At 40.1% G+C, this 18,661-nt stretch overlaps 1 protein-coding gene across 1 annotated transcript; it reads right to left on the bottom strand.

Moving 5' to 3' along the window:
* Nucleotides 1–2,163: 2,163 nt before the first annotated feature.
* On the bottom strand, nt 2,164–13,348 carry TMEM237 (transmembrane protein 237). Its single transcript, XM_009925152.2, has 10 exons — nt 13,208–13,348; nt 11,441–11,554; nt 10,979–11,093; nt 10,071–10,231; nt 9,269–9,392; nt 8,066–8,257; nt 7,023–7,096; nt 6,437–6,530; nt 5,070–5,191; nt 2,164–3,161 (listed from the first exon to the last, which is right to left on the bottom strand). Exons 1-10 carry the CDS (start codon nt 13,299–13,301, stop codon nt 3,094–3,096), a joined length of 1,158 nt encoding a protein of 385 aa, XP_009923454.2. The 5' UTR covers nt 13,302–13,348; the 3' UTR covers nt 2,164–3,093.
* Nucleotides 13,349–18,661: the final 5,313 nt, after the last annotated feature.

Genomic DNA, 18,661 nt, shown 5'->3' with positions numbered 1-18,661 from the left:
TTCTGTAAATCAAACACACCACGTCTGGAGAAAGTGTGGTGACAACTTACATAGGAACATTAAGTAGTGCCTCATCCCCCATCTCTTACAGCCAAATCATGACAAGAACCTCCAGTGCACTACTGAAGGGGAGCAGCACCCTGAATCTCTCCATTTTAATGTACAATGCAGTGCCAGCCATAGTTTAGCTCTACAGTTTTGCAAAAATACATACACAGGAGCCATAACAACTTTAAAAAAGGTTAACAGCTCCTTCCCCACAACAAACTGAACGCCCCAGAATGCAGCCAACAGCTGTGGAACGTCTTTGAATTCTGATAGAACCCCCTCCTCCCCCCCCAAGATTACCACAGGATTTAAAAAATGTCACAAACACTGAATTTTTGAATTGCTTACATTTGCTGGATGGACATAACAGAACTCAAGTCCTCAACAGGGCAGCAGCTGCCCTAGTTATTCATGTTCCCATCCTTGCTTTAAAGCAACTCGGGTAACAGCATAGAAAGTTACTGGCTCTTTAATATCCCCCTTCAAGTCTTCTGGCTACTCTTAACTGCACTACTGGAAAGTACAGAAAGTCTCCAGGGAACGTTGACAACTGCACACCCTTTACAACCACACTTAGACACATTAAATAAAACACTGCAAAATCAATACATATTAAATAACTTGTACAGATAGGTTTGGGGTTTTAGGTGATACTTTCTTGAGAAATTGATTTCAAACTAGCTCTTGTCTATGTCTACTAAGGAGATTGTTTCATCCCGCAATACATCTGTATTTATTCACATGTGCAATGCTTTCATTTTGCCACTTTAATATAAAAGAAAAAGAATGTTGGCTATCATCGTCAAAACCCACCAACTACCACTATTACTACTACATCACTACACAAAAGGTGGGTTGCTGCAGAGTTTTTGTTTTGCTTTAGTAAGCATTTTCTTGTAATTTTAAGAAGTTTCCCATTCCATCTGTGTTCAGCTCTGGGGCCCCCAGCGTAAGAAAGACATGGACCTGCTCGAGTGGGTCCAGAGGTGGGCCACAAAGCTGATCAGGGGGCTGGAGCACCTACTCTATGAGGACAGGCTGAGAGACCTTAGCTTGTTCAGCCTGGAGAAGAGAAAGCTCCAGTGAGACCTTATAGCAGCCTTCCAGTACTTAAAGGGGGCCTACAGGAAAGATGGGGAGGGACTCTATCAGGGAGTGTAGTGATAGGATGAGCGGTAATGGCTTTAAACTGAAAGAGGGTAGATTTGAATTAGTTACTAGGAAGAAATTGTTCACTGTGAGGGTGGTGAGGCACTGGAACAGGTTGCCCAGAGAGGTTGTGGATGCCCCCTCCCTGGAAGTGTTCAAGGCCAGGTTGGAAGGGGCTTTGAGCAACCTGCTCTAGTGGAAGGTGTCCCTGCCCATGGCAGGGGGGTTGGAACTAGATGATCTTTTAAGGTCCCTTCCAACCCAAACCATTCTATTCTATTCTATTCTATGATCCTAACACAAAACAACAAACATCCTTTTTGGGGAAATCGATCTCCATCAAAATAGGTAGAAGTAGGAACATCTTTAACATCTGTGAAATCCAAGTTTCTTTAGAAAGAGCAGTGAATAACACTATTCTCTTGCCATACAAGATAAGGAGAAATCGGAACACTATTCCTGTGAATGGCTTTGTAATAGTTATGCATCCTGACTGTTGAGAAATTACAGGACGTACATATATCCTTTTGGCAACCCAAAAATACCCTGCTTGATTAAAAGATGCATTTAGGTATTCATTAGCTGACCAAACTGTTGCAACATTAAAACTTCTGTTTCTTGTATCTACATCAACTTGAAGAACTTGTTATCATCAAGACCTTAGTCAAGAGAACTAAATTGAGATGAAAAATAAAGTGTCCTCTTTTAAGGAATTACTAAGCAAAATCCCTGACAATCCAATCCCTTATTCTAGCAAATACTTTTTATGACAACTAAACCCAGATTATTTTATGCCTACTAACTTTGTGGGTTTTATGTTTCTTAGCTCTGTCTTGTTACAATCTTCCTTAGACTATTTTCTTCATAAGATTTGTTTTAATCTGTAGAGAATATTTAGCCAAATCAGGTAAGCCAACTCCTATCAGCATTGATTGACAGGCGGATCAAACTATACAACTCGGAGAGTGAGTTATAAAGAAAGTATGTTTATTTCGGTGTCGAGTGCAAGGGGATTTCTCCTCAAAGCTTGCACACTGTCTCAGCAAGCAGCCAGATATTTATTACACCAAAGCATACATATTCATAGCGTTACACAATACAAAATACACATATGTATAAGTTGGGGTGGGGTTAGTTCAAAAACTTGTGTCAGCAGTTCTAAAATGTTTATGTCATCTTGTGCAGGCTCAGATCTGTCTCTGGTGGTCGTTTACTTCTTCAGGGGTCTTATCTTCCTCTTCTTCTTCTGTCCTCTAAATAAACTTTAGTCATTTACACAGGCTCTCTTCTTACTTGGTGATTTCAGCAGTTTTTAACAAGTCCTAACAAGTGCTGTGGTAAGACTAACATTGCAGTTCCTGTTATCACTCCCTTTGTTTGGCATGTCGGTCCTTGAGGAATACCAGTCCCTGATAAGCTTAACCCTTGACAGACGCCACAGGCGCCAGGCCCTGGCAAGTGAGCCTTGAAAGAACAAACAAGGCCAACAGAATTATTAAACAAATATTAAGTGGTCAAAAGGCAAATAGTTATTTCCTGTATCAGCATTAGTAACAAAAGCAGGTTGTTCAAAGACTGTACAGCAGTCAAAAAAGCACTGAATACCTGATCTTCTGCATGCACCTAGTTTCTGTGGCTATACAGGTAGCAGTATTTACAAAATCACCTTGACTTTATGCACTAGAGATAATCTACTTCATAAAATAAAAGCAAAAGTATAAAAGTTTTCAATCACATTGGAAATTGTAGCATACATAAAAAGATCAAGATCAAAATCAAATATATACAATATAAAAATACATTTTTTTCTTTATGAAAGTTATAATACATGGCTATAATACACAACATGTTGAGCCATCAGTCACAGCTACAATATTTGCAGATGCTTGTTCCACACTATGGCTGGACTCTGGGTATGATATCTCCCTGGGGAAATTCCTCTATTTCAGCATGAAACATCAGTTCTAAGAGAGAAAGAAAAGAATTATGTTTTCTTTTAAAAGTTTCACCTGAATACAATTTCATTATTCCTGGAAAGTGCTCTAGCATTCCCCCAAGCCTCCTGCTTTTCTTCCCAATTATAATATCAACAACTCTGCAATGGCAAGGGCCACCACTGTCTTTAGAAAACTATCGTTGCCTCCCCAAATTGACAGAATTAGCGACGATGTTAGCAGCTGATCCTATGCAGTATCATCCTGCATTCAACCTGGACACTGAAACAACTCTAGATTGAGGGATTGTTGGAATTTTGAGAGTTTCAGACTCAAGAATGAAGATTTCTGTTTAGAGACTCGTTCACTTATGGATAAATCTGCTGTATGTTATCACAGCGTAAGTTAGCAACACTAGAACCTGGGATAGAAAGAATCATGAATGACATTGCTCACAGCTAGCTGTCACCACGGCAGCTCAGGCACAGGAGACAGCCTAAGGTCAGCAGTGAAGAGCTCCTTGCGGAGAAATTCAGCTAGGCACGCTAAGCAACTGATGAGGTAGACCTTGTGGAGCTCTGTGCTGCTGAGGGTAGAGTTTTCTTGTATCTGGGTTCCCTTATGTATCTATACTGCACCCTCAGTGTAAGTGTACTTTCTGTCTTGTAAATAGCACATTCAGCATATAGACCAGGCTGTGTTTTCCAACAACCTGTCAAAATGGTAAAAGTTACACAATCTGTACATGCAACAATGTGGTTTATCCACTCAGGTTTGAGATGCACATGTTTTTGCTACCTCATCCTTAGTAGACTAAACTTTCTCTACTATTTGGGATAAGTCCTAATAGAATTTCTCTCTTGAAATGTCCAAATCAGGTTTTCTAATCTTAGGAGGCACATGTAAATATCAAAAAAGTTCATCAAAACCAGAGTTAAATCCCGCCACTGGCTTCCTTGAATAAGTCTTTATTATTTAAAAAATGGATTTTAAATACAATTTAAACACATATTATAAATTTTACTATCAAAGATTGTAAAGGCTGCCACCTAGGTTTTTTTTTTAACTCATTGAGTTATTAGAAATAAGCAGAACTGGGGCCACTGAAATAAAGGAATGTGTACATTAAAATTCTAAAGTAATCTGAAGAAGCATGTTGAATCTTCTTCAGCCTCCCAAACACAAATCTGTGCTTCAACTCATGATTCTCTTTGGATACCTGTTGACTTTTAAGTTGAAACTTAGGAGTTTTATGTGCAGCATAGCTTCAAGTCCCAGGCTGCATGCACTTGATAGGAAAGCTGAGTTATGATACACCTTTTGGATCCCATTTGGAACAACAAAAGGAAGAAGGCCTAGTCTGTAGCAAAGCATCTTCTAAGAAAAGGGGATGACTTGCTTGCCCCCTCCTCCAGCCTGGACCAACACAAGCAGTCCTCATCTGAAGTCCTGTTCTGCAAGCACAAATCTGACTTTTCAAAGTTCTGGAGTTCCCAAAACTACTGCAATGTTCTATTGAAAATAATACTGAACTTGAAATGCATTCAGCATTTGTAGCAAAAGGAACATTAATAATATTGGGGAATTTTCTAAAACACAAGCAGAATAAATACATTTCAAATATTCAAAATCTTGTTAAAGTAAAAATTATTTTTCCCTTCAATGAAGAAGAGGCACGTGCTCTCTCATGTTTCAAAAGTCACGCTGCTTCAGACAGGACAAACAAGGCTTTTCTTTCCTTTCTGAATTACTGTTTTTTCTTTATAAAAACAAACACAGAGACCAGCATCCTAAGAAGCACTTACTTTGGAAAGTTGTTAGGAGATGCTTGTTTTTCTGAAGCCACAAAATTTCTCAGGACTAGTCTTGAACACCAAACACAGAGCACAGCAGATAAAAGCCTGAACAAACAACATTTTGCCTATTAATGTTTCCTACCTTCACTGTGGTCTAGCTCTGGTCGGTAAGACAAGAAGATCCAACTTGTCCCAACTAGAATAGACACTACCAGATTCACCACAACCCATGGCTGAACAATTTCTTCCTCAGTACCTGCCATCCTGGGAAGAGCACATCAACCCATCAGTCAGGGATTTGCTGGTACATACAGGTTACAATAATAATTTCAACAGACTATCATAAAAACAAGCTTGGTAAGCCAGACGTGAAAACAGAAGTACTTGTACTATCCTGATGGTCTTGCATTGCAAAGGCCTGGTAAAGAGAGCGACTACCAAAGACAGCAAGTCAGCTAAGAAACCCCATTATCTCACAGAGAATATCCACTTGTAGATTTCAACAGCAAATTCCTTTTCTTGGCCAAGAGACAGAAAATAAAAATCAAGATGCCTGGTCATATTTTACTGTGGTGAAAGACACCACACAATGTCATCAATCGATGTTATTTTTAAGCACTTTCTCATGAGGCAGCAAGGCAAGTCAACAGGAAGTCAGTAAAGTCTGTCTGAAAGCCAGTGAAAGGACTTGTGTACAGATGCTGCAGGGTAGATGAGATAGGGCTTTAAGAAGGTTATGATTTAAGTTAGCTGACACTTTTCTTGCTGTCATAACAGCAGCAGGTTGTGGTTTTGTTACTAGAATCTAGGCTTTTTAATAAACAACTCAACATTTACAGAAGCCCTGAAAAAAAAGAAGAAAAATCTAACCACCCAAACCAGCTAATTTTCACGTAAATGCTTTTGTTCTACTTCTCCTGGTCTATTTTAAAAACTCGTGTTACTAGAGTTTAAGTCCATTAAATATCTACTTCAGAAAGTAACAGGTTTGGATGGGATTGCCTAGCATGAAACAACGCTTCATATTTAATGCCAGCTGTGTCTGCTAAGCCATTGCATCCTGTGGCAGACATACCACTTTTTCATAATACCATGACATTCATTTCTTGGACAGATTAGACTATCTATCTCCTTCAAAACCAGTGTTGACTCTCTACAGAATGGCCTGCCCTTGAACACAAAAGGGTTACCTCACTAGGGTCCCATTTTCCAGCAAAAGAGGTTCTTACCATTCCTGTCAGATAACATTTTCATCATCATTCCAACAGGCTCTTGTTTGAGGTGTCATGGATTTGCAACCAACATGACCAAACCCCTCCTTGAGTTCTCATTTTTCAGTGAAATTATCAAAGATTCAGGACAAGCTCAGACAAAGGCAGGTTTAGTAATGAAATCCTTCATTAATACTTTCTTCTGTAAGTTGTATAACCTTTTCAATCCACCAGTCTGACTAATATTCCTAAGTGAGCTATGTTATAATTTACAGAAATGATTTCTTAAGTTTCCTACCAGATGCTGCCATTTTCTGAAGGTGGTGTGTAGAGGTTAATTCTGTCACATGTCATCTGCTGGCTTAAGGATAAGATAAGAGCAGCAAAGTACACTGGAAAAAATTGAATTAGTAATGTCAGATATAAACCCCCAAAATGCTGTCTTCATCATGTCATGATAATTATCGCTACATTTTCTTTCCTTTCACTCCACTGCCTCCAATGATAGTTTCCTTTAATTCATTTTTTCTTCTTCAACATTCCCCTGACCCATCAAAATCTGGTTTCTGCACTTTTGCAATCCATCAGCTACATCAAAGGTGGTATCTTGTGATTTTGGTTTTTGCTAGGTCTGTGTTCAGTATGCAGAAGTGGGAAAAGAACTCTCTCGCTAACAGCCCCACTAATGCTACTATTGCAAATGCTTTAAAAAAATACGTAGCAAAGTGTTCACAGCCTTTGAAAGCTATTTTAAACTACTGAGCAAGTCACTTATTCTAAAGCAGAAAGTCATGAGGGAGGAAGATTTCACTGAAAACAGTATGTAGGATTCTTCCATTTACTGTCTTTTCTGGACAACTTCCTATCAGCTTCAAAATACTTACAGAAAGAGGCTACTGCTGCTGGGTCTAGGGTAAGAAAGCCCCTCAGTGCAACCGACGCTTTTGCCAAATCAATCCTGATAACAAAAACAAGGGTCATTAACACAGCCCAGTAAGATAATAATATTGTTCCTCTAATAGTATTCTATTGTTCTTTTACTTTTTGCGAGACACCTTCTTCTGCCTCTGTTACAGTGCCTTAATACACAACTTTATCCCACACACATGGCAATGGTCCTCATTATGCCAAATCCAAGAAAGACTGAAACTAAGGAGGATGTTCCATGAGGTTTGTAGCTTTCACACTGCAGTCCCTTCTGGAACATGGAGAATGTAGAGAGATCTGTCCCCTCTCTAATCCTTAGCATTCATTTTAGTGTCCACACCACCAACCAAGTTATGCTAATGTAACTGCTCACATAGCTTACACCACTACAGGAGCAATGAAGAGTAACTCAGGCCTCCTCCCTGCCACCACTCCAGGAAAAAAAAGACACAATTTCTTCCATAGCACCAACTCCTCCCCTGGCTTATTATGCTGCCATGGAAACTACCTGTAACTAAAAGAAACATCTATAAATCCATTCTGTTTATGGTCTTTTTTGCTCCTCTTTCTGTTCATTCCCACTCTTAAGCTGTAATGCAGAAACCCTAGCTAAGCCAGGAAAACCATTTACACAGCTGTGTTGCAAACCTGACTGGGCAATGGATTCACGTGAAAAGTAACCCCATAAAAACATCAGTTGTTCTCCACCACTCTCCCCCACAAAAAAAAAAACCCAACAGGTCAGCTTTTCCATCTGGTTCACCTCATGATCACACAGATAGCACCAGGACATTGATGCGAGGCAGCAGGCAATGGACAGAAATGTGTAACAAAGGTCTGAATGCACAAGTACACCCTTTATCTGTATAGCCAGCCATGTGTAAAATCATTCTTAAGTGTATCACAAGAAGTCATCAACAGCAGATCAAAACGTGCCATAGGAAGGAGAAAGGAACAGATTGCACACAAATTACATACACCTTTCAAACACATATTTTACCTGTCAAAGGCTGAGACTGTACTGATAGACAGCAACAAATAGAACAAACTTTGAGCTGGGTATGCTAGCGTCTTATACTGCTCGAGCAGGTTAGAAACCGTGGAAAGCTGATTTCCTGCCAAAACGTAGATAACAATGACGTTCCACACAGCATACCCAGCAAGGAAGCCATGGGTAAAGAGTCCAATCACCCTGAATGAAGAAAAGAATATTAGACAAGTTTAACATCTTGAATTGGCAAAGAACTACAGATAGAAAAGGTCTATGAATCCATCTGTTCAACCCTGCTGCCGTGACAGGATCCCAGCCTTTTACAGATTGTTTCTGAGTGCTTTTTCTGATCTAGTTTTAAAAATTCTAAGCAATGGGACTTCTGCTTCCTCCCTTGACAGACTGTACCAGAACCTGAGCACTTAACAAAGAAAACCGAGATGTTCTGCCTGATCCTATCACTACTTCATTACTGCTACAGGAATCAAATACTTTCACTCACTGCCTGTAGGTTCTCAAGACCACTGCCCCTTACACTTACACAATGCTCTTAAACTTGTCTTCAAGTCAATCTTTTCATTATCTTCCTTGCTAAGAAAAAGCTGAGAAGGAAGCACAGGCTTCCAGATAAAATACACCAGAGAAGAAAATGGCCTTCATCTTCCCATTCTTTATCATAACACAACCACATATTAAAAAACAATAATCATTTTTGCTATTGTGTGCAAGCTTATGCCCCAGTCCAAATTCACTCCTCCCTCTTTTTCACCAACCAGGGTTTTTCTTGAAGAACTATCTGAATTGAGGGATTTTTATTCTGGTCATACAGCTGATGGGTGAATCTCGTTTTGTAACACATTTTTTCTGTAGGTCTCTAATATTTTTGTTATCAGATCCATCTCTTTGCTATTCAGATTTTGTCTGAATCTTTGCAATATGACTTCCTTAGTTATTCTTTTTATAAGTTGCATTTCACACTGTCTAGTGATGTCTAGACTAGAAGCAGATATTCTTGACAATAAATACCAAAAGCTAGTGGACTGAGAAACTTTGTACCTGTTGCATCCTGAACCATCATTTATTAGGAAAATCCAAAAGAAATAAAGATACATCACAATGATAGAGAAAAGCTGCTAACTTTCAGGGAGAAGAAAAAAAAACCCAAGCCAACCCTTATTTCTGCTTATTTACATCAAAACATTTATCTTTTACCTGAAACTTCGGTGCACTGAAAGGGCAACATCTCTGGTAGTCCATGAAGCCTTCACATCCATAAGTACATTGATATTGTCAGTGGTTTTAATCAATTCTGTACGGTCGGCTGCCTGAAAACGCCCTGAAAGTATGAGGAAACTAGTTTTAGACAGTACTGTTACCTTCCATCATAATTCCTACATTAATACTTATTAGTGTTAAAAAGCTGTAAGCATCAGAGTTCCATCAGAAAATTTCTTCTCCCCACTTCTTGCCCTTTGTCAGCTTACATTTCTACCAGGATGCATCTGTCAGTGTGATGCATCCTGGTAGGATGCATCTGTCAGTGTGATGCATCCTGGTGGGTCAGGCTATGGATTTAAGAATGTGCAACGCACTTCAGGTAATTACTCAGTGTTCCCTGGTATGGAAAAAAAAAAACAAAACCAAAACAGCACAAAAACGAACAACCAAAAACTTCCACTTGAAGGACTTTTTGCAATGTAGTAAATGATACTTTCTTCTCAAAGTACTGTGACAGTATTAGGTCAAATAAGCTCAGCTGCATACTATCAAACAGCCTTTTTCACCCACACCATGGAATTAAAAAATTCAACCAAACATGCCAGCACAGCGACACTAACATTCACTGTTGAAAAACTATCATGTATATTTATTTCCAAATAATCTTTGTTCTGGAAAACTTTTTTTTTTTTTTTAAAATTCTTCCCAATACTGCAATATTTGGATTTTAAATACAATAATGCTTCCTTTAATTGCAAGAATGACCCTAAATTACTTAAATCACAAGATTACTTACGATTTTTTTCAACAAACACTTTGCTAACAGGCTGGCTAATTCCAGTGGGAGCAGCAAATACTGGCTGCTGATCTGGGCTCTTTCTGTGCTCATCTTCAACGATATCTTCCTCCTCCACTTCCAGCTCATTGGAACAGTGCATTTCAGCTGGCCGAGGTTTCCTATCAGCACAGAACATACAATGGGGCAGAGAAAGAATAGGAAGTAAAATGTAAAACCTGAAGGCTCCTCTGAGCATTTAACATGTCTAACTTGACTGCTAAGAACTGTTCAGGCTAGTGACCTGCATAAAATTACCCCCGTTTATAATTTTAAGGACTCAAGTTCTCATGAAGTTAGTTAAATAAAACCATAAAGCTAATCCTTGATTTTGGGTTTTTTCTCTCTATTTAAATTCCTTCCTGTGTCAAAACAATAAGGTGGGAAGAAATACATATCAAGAGATTAACAATTAGAAAAAACCCCCATATAAACTAAATACAAGGCCAAGAAAGTGGATGCTTTTGGTAGAAAGGGCACTAAAATGATTTAAAGGCATAGTTCTTGGAGAAAAGGCAAATAAAAAGGATGAGAAAGCAGTTAAGTTTCTCATAAAATTAAGGAAAAGATAGTAAGAATGAAAGAAAGCAGTTACACTTTCTAATTTTTTCATGTATGTGACTGAAATATTAGGCTCATGTAAATGTATTCAGAACTGCAATGCATCCAGGTATGCATAAAACAAACAAGTGAAGAAAGTTAGATCTTAACCCTGGAAGAACTGCACATATATTATTTATTGCACAGGCTGAATGGTATCGTGCACTTCAAGATTTTACATTTTTGTAATGTGACAATGTAAAATACTACTCAGCCATGTGCACTATCACAGTTACTCCAACTTATGAGCTATACTAGTTTTGTCTCACTTTGTTCTTTTTCTCTGTTTGGGGATCACTGTTTCTTCAGCTTCAGGGACATCCATGCCATTTCCATTCTGAAATAGGGATGCAACATTTTGCTGGGTAAAAGAGGTCTCGGAATCTGAAGATTTAAAACAAAACACATGAAAGTTTCACAGCGTTCATAAAATTGGAAATACATTCACTTAAATACATAAGCAGTTATTATATAAACAGCTTTGAATGATAAAAAGGATCTATTTTATCACTTTCAAAACTGTATTGCCATTATTTGCATGAGGGTTTGTACCCTGTGGAATCTGAAATCAGAAACTGAAACTCTAAGCTACCATTCAGAAATTACTTTCAGCTGTTTTAAGTACAAAAGCACATGAAATGTTTTAAGCCAAAATACAAGTTGGCCAATCACATTTCTACGTTACCAACTTTTATTCAGTGCTCTTTCCAATCTACAATTATTTCACATACCAGTAGGTACTTTCTTCTTCTTGCGTTTCCTCTGAGGAGGGACATTATGAGGTTCAGGAGTTAGGGGCTCACTGCTTTCAGACTGCCGACGAACTGCTGCTTGGACAATGCCATCTGAAAACCAGATGAAAAGATCCAGCAACCTCAATTAAGAGCCGCTGAGAGACAGGCAATAAAAAGCTGCCTTTTGCTACATTGTGCAGAACCTCTGTATTTGCCCAGCTTACAGCTGAGATGAAAACGTATTAGCTAGGAAATATAAGAGTTGGGAAATATATGTGGTAAGTAAGAATACACAAAAGTGATAGCTGACAACCCTCCTTTCACCCTGACAGTTTCATGCCCAGGAGGGAAATTTAAGTATCCAAGAAGCAGCACAATTCCCATTTGGGGATACAATAGAGGACTGATTGAAAGAAATCTACCACAGGAGAGAACTATACCTCTGTATTTTCCCTTTCTACATGCAAAGTTTATAATGCAAGGGACAAGAAAAAATTAACAGTTTGTTACAAGCTGATTCACACAGATACCTCCCAAGGCAAAATAGCATAAAAGGGAGATTTAAATGCTAAGCATACACCACAAGAATAAAGGAGGAGGAGGAGGAAAAAAACCACTGAAGGATGTCTACTCCAGTCTGAGAGATGAATTACTACATTTGGGGGAACTATATTTCCATGAGAGGTTAACATGAATTCATCAAATATTCTAGCAGCAGTAGCATCAATTTGCATGATCAGAAGTAGGAGGACAAAGTTACTTCTCCATTTTACATCACATCTGCCTTTTTATAGCTCTCTTGAGTACTGCAGTTTTTATGATAACTGAATCTATCTTTGTTTTCACTTCAAGCACAGGTTTTCCTACCTTTTGTAAAGCTTTGCTGTGCTAAAATGCAAAATTCACCAGCAAAGTAATGGCCAAAGCCAGTGCATACTTTGCATGATCATTCAGGTCACTGAAAACAACAGTAAACAAAACTTGATCCTTAGGAAACCCTGCTAGCAACAGCCCTACTTATTGCATTTAAAGGTCTTTCAGTGACACTTCAATTGTACACTCTTTTAAGCAAATAAAGGAGGGTTACCTCATCAACCCATCATATGAACCCAAGTCAACTGGTCCACCAAAATCCACTACATTCTATCAGCACATTCTGCTTTATCAAAATAGATCAGACTTGTAATCTTGCTTAAAATGGTATTTCTGTTCTGCAGATCTGCTTCTTGTAAAAATACAAAGCCCTGGTGCTAGTCATCTTTTAGGCTCTTAACTCTTTGATGATAATGGAATGATTAACTTGTGACTTTATTTAGCCAAGGACTGACACTGAGCCCATTTGTTACATGAGTTTTATCTTAGTTCATTCAAAAATTCAAGCACTTAACACATTCAACATAACAAGCAGCTTACAGCTGGAAATGACTATTTAATGAAGTATCCAAAAATTCTAGAAAGGAAAAAATAGCAGGAATAAAGGAACTTTTTCAGTTCAATATCAAGATATGCTGTATTAGCAGTACTGGGAGAAAAAGCAGTTCTTCACTTAGTTCAGTTAGCATTACAGACTTGTTCTAAAATGACACCACTTCAGGGAAAAAGATTGCAGTTGTTCAATATAAAATAAATTGTAATAAATTATCTGAGAACACTACTCAAAAAATTAGTACAAGACTGAAACCCATGTATCTGTCAGAAGCTTGGCTACAGTACAGGTCTCACCCAGGATTACAAATACAGTTTTCAGTCTTGGCAGGACCTTACCTAATGGAGTCTTTCCTTTGGGTTTCCTTTTTTTGGGACGACTCAGTGGAATTTCATCTGCAGAACATAAAACAGAAGTATAGGTGCACAGCATGGAGAAACCTCCATCTCCTTTTATTAACAGCCATTCAGTTGCTAGTTAAGAAAGGGATTCATTTTTACAAGTGAAGACATCCTTCACCTTTTACAGGTGAGATGACAATTCACCAGTTTACACAAGCAGGAGGAGTACAGAAGATGGCAGGAAAACAGGATAAGAACCTGTCTTAAGTGCAACACGTACGTTCAGTGAAAAATGGAAATACTCTGAATAATGCTGTAAAGAATCAACTTCTTGTTTAGAGCACAGTGACAACATTTCAGTTACCTTGATTCAGTATGGAAATAGCAAACAGTAAAGAGAACAAAGAAACACAACAGACAGTTCTAACAATTGCAGTGCAGGTGTCCATGCAGTTTAAATACTCAGCCTGCATTTAGAAAGAGTGTAAGGCTCTTTCTTTAAAGAGAGGATGAAGTGACACCAAAAGGAACTACCAATGTTTATAATTCTCTTTAATGCCAGAATAACTCACCTTGGTTTCTGCTTCACATTTAAGGAGAAAAGGTGTTGAAGAGCAATGTAAAAGGAACAAAGATAAGAAGAAAGTTAATTTTGAATCAATTACAATTCACAACAGTGAAATTCACACTGCTGCTTTTGTGATGCATTTCCTTATCCCCACTCCTAGTTCTCTTTAATGAGTAGTTTTGTACAACAGAGTTAAGGGTACGAAGCAATCTTCAAGACTCAACACTTTGTTCGTGACTATGCAGTTTCTTGATTGGCTACTTGTGGATCAGATTAAAAGCTTTAATCGCCTAGCTAATTAAAACTTGTCTTACTGCCTGATATGTAACAAACCAACGAAAGTTATGAAACATTTGAGCACATACATTACTAAAAAGAAACTATATGTTGTCAATCATGAACATTGCATTTGCCTTTTTTTTTTTTTAAGGAATTCTTAAGTACCATATCATAAAAGCCATGTAATTGCCTTTCCTTCCACACTGGAAAAAAAAAGCCCAAATTCTTCCCTATGCTATGTCAAACTAGTAGACACCTATACCCCTGTTTAAGAATATCTAGTCTAATTTCAGAAATTCCCGAATCATTTGTGATTCAAATAAACTAAAGAACGTGAAACAAAACAAAGAAGGAAGGAAGAAGAGATTGAAAAGAAGGATATCAATAAAACTAAAGTAGATGTTAATAAATCTAAAGTAGCTATTTGTCTGAAACCCTTTAAAAGATTTATCTCTGAGAGTACTAAAACTGAGGTAACATAATAAAATTTCTTGGCCCCTGTAAAACTTTAAAATGCTTTGTATTCCTTCTAAGGGGTTCTGGGACAACAAATTAGCAAGAAAAGCAATTATTTTTAAAGCCGTTATGACTACTCAGATGTTTATTTAACTTATTTCTCTCCCTTAATTTCATTACTTTTAAAAACATTGCAGTACAGAACCATGATCAATTCCACAGAATAAACTGATTTTACCTTGGCACTGGAGGGAGGGCACGAGGTGGGCACTGAAAGACAAGAGAAGAGACAAAAGTCAACTTCTGTTAGCGTGAAACCACCTCCCAGAAAACGGCTATTTCCAGATATGGTCAGAACACTCTTAAGTATGATTTGCTTTGTATACCTCTTAAATAGCTAGAGATTCCTGATGGAGATGTTATATAAATGTAATATGTAAAAGACGCAGGAATAATATGCTTTTACCACAGTTCTGATGGGCACTGCATTAGGGACATCTACCTAACAGCTGTGTGTGAGGCACAGCTTGCATTTCAACTTCTCTTGAATAATTTCCACTTTTCATGTAAGGTACTGCTTTTATTGGAAAGCTTACCAGTCATTCTGTTTAAATATCAAAATACTGCAATAATTTATGCATTCATTGTACTTGCACAGTATACAGTGTGAGCTGAGTATTTTCTATTAATGAAGTCGTAAATTCAGAACAATAGTAAAAGCAATAAAAGGAAACAAGCTTGTTTATGAAAAATATTTTTAAATATGATAAAACATTAATTTTAATATATTTTTAAAAATATTTACCAGCAGGTCAAACACAACTGAAATCTAAAAATAAGTAGCTCCTGTTAACAACCTGAAACTGAACTCTTGCGCTTTCTCTCATCTAGAAAAAGGCAGTTTACTTTCAGATTTTGTATTATATAACTATATTGAAAGACTATACATGAATAAACATTTCCCACGCTCCAAAAATTCAGTTGATATCAGAAATAAAAACAGACTGTAAGGCTGGTAAGACTCAAAGATCCACAAACTTACCACTTGTTTCTTTCCCATATCATTTGAAGCTGTTGCCTGAAAGAGGCACTGTGAACTGGTCTATACTCCCTCACGCTGCTCACGCTGAACCTCAGCTAATTCTGAACTAAAAATAAGCTTCTAGCAGCCAGGATTAGCTGGACGTGAACCTTCCTGCCCCTGGGTTAGGGCCCAGTACTACTCCCATTTGAAACAGCAGGAGTTTGTTCCATGGCAGGGAACGTTACTTGCACTGAAAAACCTGTAACTCCACATGCTGGTACAGGTTCCAGTGAGCAAGTTTTACTCAGGTTTGTTTACCAAAAAGAAATTAGACACCTCATGCAAGGAAGGGTTTGCAGGATTAGGCCTCAAATCTCTCACTTGGATTTTGGCCATGCTGAAGACTGACAGCAAGTGCCATTTACACAGGTAGAGAACAGCACACCTTGAGTGGCATCCAGCAAACTGGTCAGGACAGGTCATACCACACAGGTGCACCGTAAGGCAGAAAAAATACTGATAAAGGTCAGAGCTCATTACTTCTATTGTTTCCTACGTTCTTGTGGCAGTAATTATTAAATGCTTAGGGTAATTGATATTTTAAAAACCTACAATCTAAAATCTAAAAAAAAGCCCTAAAAAGTAAAAAAAAAAAACCCACAAACCCTTTTATATAGCATTCACTGCCTGCACTGTAGTATGTTTGTGTTCTGTAGTACCTATTTTGTTACCTTCTACGAAACAACTAAGTGAATTAATTTCTCTATCATTTATTCCTTGCAACAAAGGAAATCACATGCAAGCAGGCAGTCCCATCTGTATGAAAGCCCCTGACTCTGCTGCACAAATACCAGCTTTACTCCATTAGTTTCCAGTTTCTCAGAGTCTGAAGGAACTCACTCCAAGCTCCATAGAAAGGGTGAGTTTGGGCACAGGTTTCCAGGAGCATTTTGTTACTGACAGAAGAGCTGCTGAGTGCTAACATAGCCATAGCAGCCCTGAAGCCCAGAGACTCCCTCAAACCAGGTAGCCGCCGCCTCAGTGAAACCCTGTGTTTGTGCACATGAGCCAGGCCACAGGATGGTGGGACGCACCTGGGAACTCTCACTCAGGGAAAAAACTAAACCACCCAACCCCCTGGGTGTCCATTCAGGGATGCAGAGCAGAAAATGCCTTCGCTCCTAAGCGCGGCTGGTATGAAACAGCAGCGAGCAGATGTATTTATTCCCTGAGTGCAGTGAGCTAAGCTGCCACCACGAGACCTCGGACGTGGTACCGAAGTGGCAGTTACGCCCAAACTCGAAGGTTTAAAAACGCTCAACGAGCTTTTACAGATTTAAAGCTTTGCATACATTTTATATATATATATATATATATATATATATATATATATATGAAAACAATGAGGAAATGCTTGTGTCCCCAGCAAAGGATGAGCAGAAACGTGCAACCCTGGGGCCGGCTACACCCCACCCCCGCCGGCGCGGGGATGCAGGAGCCGCGCTGCCAGTGCGCCCCGCTCCCGCGCCGTTCCGCAGCTCCGTCTCCCCGGCAGCAACTGCTACCGCTGACAGCGCCGGTACAACTCTTCAGCAACAGCTCTCAGGGCGGACCGAGCTCCCGCCGCCGCCGGTGCTCACAGCCGGGCGCACCGGGCTGCCGCTGCCACGGCCGCCGCCGCTTTGCTGCCCGCGCCGCGCCCAGCCCCCTCCAGAGGCGGCCCCGCAGCCCCGCCGCGGGCAGAGCCACCCCCCGCCCGCCCCGGCCCCACCGCGCCCTCACCCCGCCGGGGCCCGCCCGCGGCGCCGCCATGCCGCGCCCGCCGCCGCCGGTCTCCCGGGCGCCGCGGGGAGGAGCTGGCGCTCGCTTCCGCCCCGCGCCGGGGCTGCGGGAGCGCGGCAGGCCGAGGGGGCGGCCCCCTCAGCAGCGGGGCGGCCCGGCCTCCTCCTCCCACCTAGGTTCGCGTCCTCCTCGGCAGCTCCGTCAGCAGAGCGAGCCCGTCCCGGCGCGGTGCCGCGGGGCCAGGCGGTGCCGCGGGGCCAGCTGCTGCCGCGGGGCCAGCTGCTGCCGCGGGCGGGGGTCCTCGTCCCTCGGGCTGCAGGCGAGCAAAATCAAATGCATGTTAGTGGAAAAAGGAGGTTTCTAGCCTCCTAGAGTTTGTAAAATGAAGTTACACGCAGTAAACGGAAAGGAAAAAAAATAGGAAACAGATGTGATCAGATTTTGTTCCAGCACAAATGGACAGGAAGCAAATGCATCTGTAATGAGAACATTGTTCTTTTCTAATAGTGAAAGGAGATCGGTCTGTAAGCAAACACATGAAAAACAGGCAAGGAGAAAGAGCGGACAAATGCTGGACTAGGCAGCAGAACTGGGAGCTGGTCATGGACCAGCAGCACAGAGCTGGCACCAGTCTCACCCTCTACCTGTACTTGCCCCACACCAGTGACATGTTGGGATGCTGGTCTCTCCAGTATTTTACCTCTGAACAAGGAGTACTAGGCCTGACACTAGAAGGTATGGTGGTAGCTGCAATATTTGGCTTTGAATAATCTCTTTCTAGACTCTTTAAATTGCTCCTGTTGATTTTCCTTCAAGGTGAGGTAGGCCAACAGAATAATCATCTGTGTTCCTCAGGGGACAAGACAGCTGCAACATGAGGTGAAGAGGGTGAGGAATTTGTTTGCCACAAGCACTGCACCGTTTGATGAGAAGAGCCGGCTCCTGTACAGCAAGCCAATAGGAAATGGGGCTTCTGACAATTTCCTTCTTTGGTAAGTCCACATTCTATGAGCTTTTACTCACTTGAGTTGATGGAACAAAAGAAAATACATGCTACATGTATTGTGAAGGTGAGTGTAGGTTCTAGAGTAATTTTTATTGTGACACCACCACTCTGCTCCTGTCTTAAAAGGTAAAAAGGATAAGCAGCAAAGCAATACCTTCATAAATAACACTCTTTGCTCAAAGACAGCATGCTAAAAGAGCATACTCTAGACTGAGTATTGACTGAGTATCATTTATCAGTAAGGCTTTCAGAATGTACAGGTATCACAGTACCAGAATGACCATAATAGAAAGGAAAGGACTTTTCCATAGCTGTGTACGAGTAAATTATGCACAT

Source organism: Haliaeetus albicilla, chromosome 4 (genome assembly GCF_947461875.1).
Source record: "Haliaeetus albicilla chromosome 4, bHalAlb1.1, whole genome shotgun sequence".
In the NCBI taxonomy this organism is placed as follows: domain Eukaryota; kingdom Metazoa; phylum Chordata; class Aves; order Accipitriformes; family Accipitridae; genus Haliaeetus; species Haliaeetus albicilla.
The sequence above is the reverse complement of the archived record's forward strand: the minus strand, read 5'-3'. Positions and strand labels throughout refer to the sequence as shown.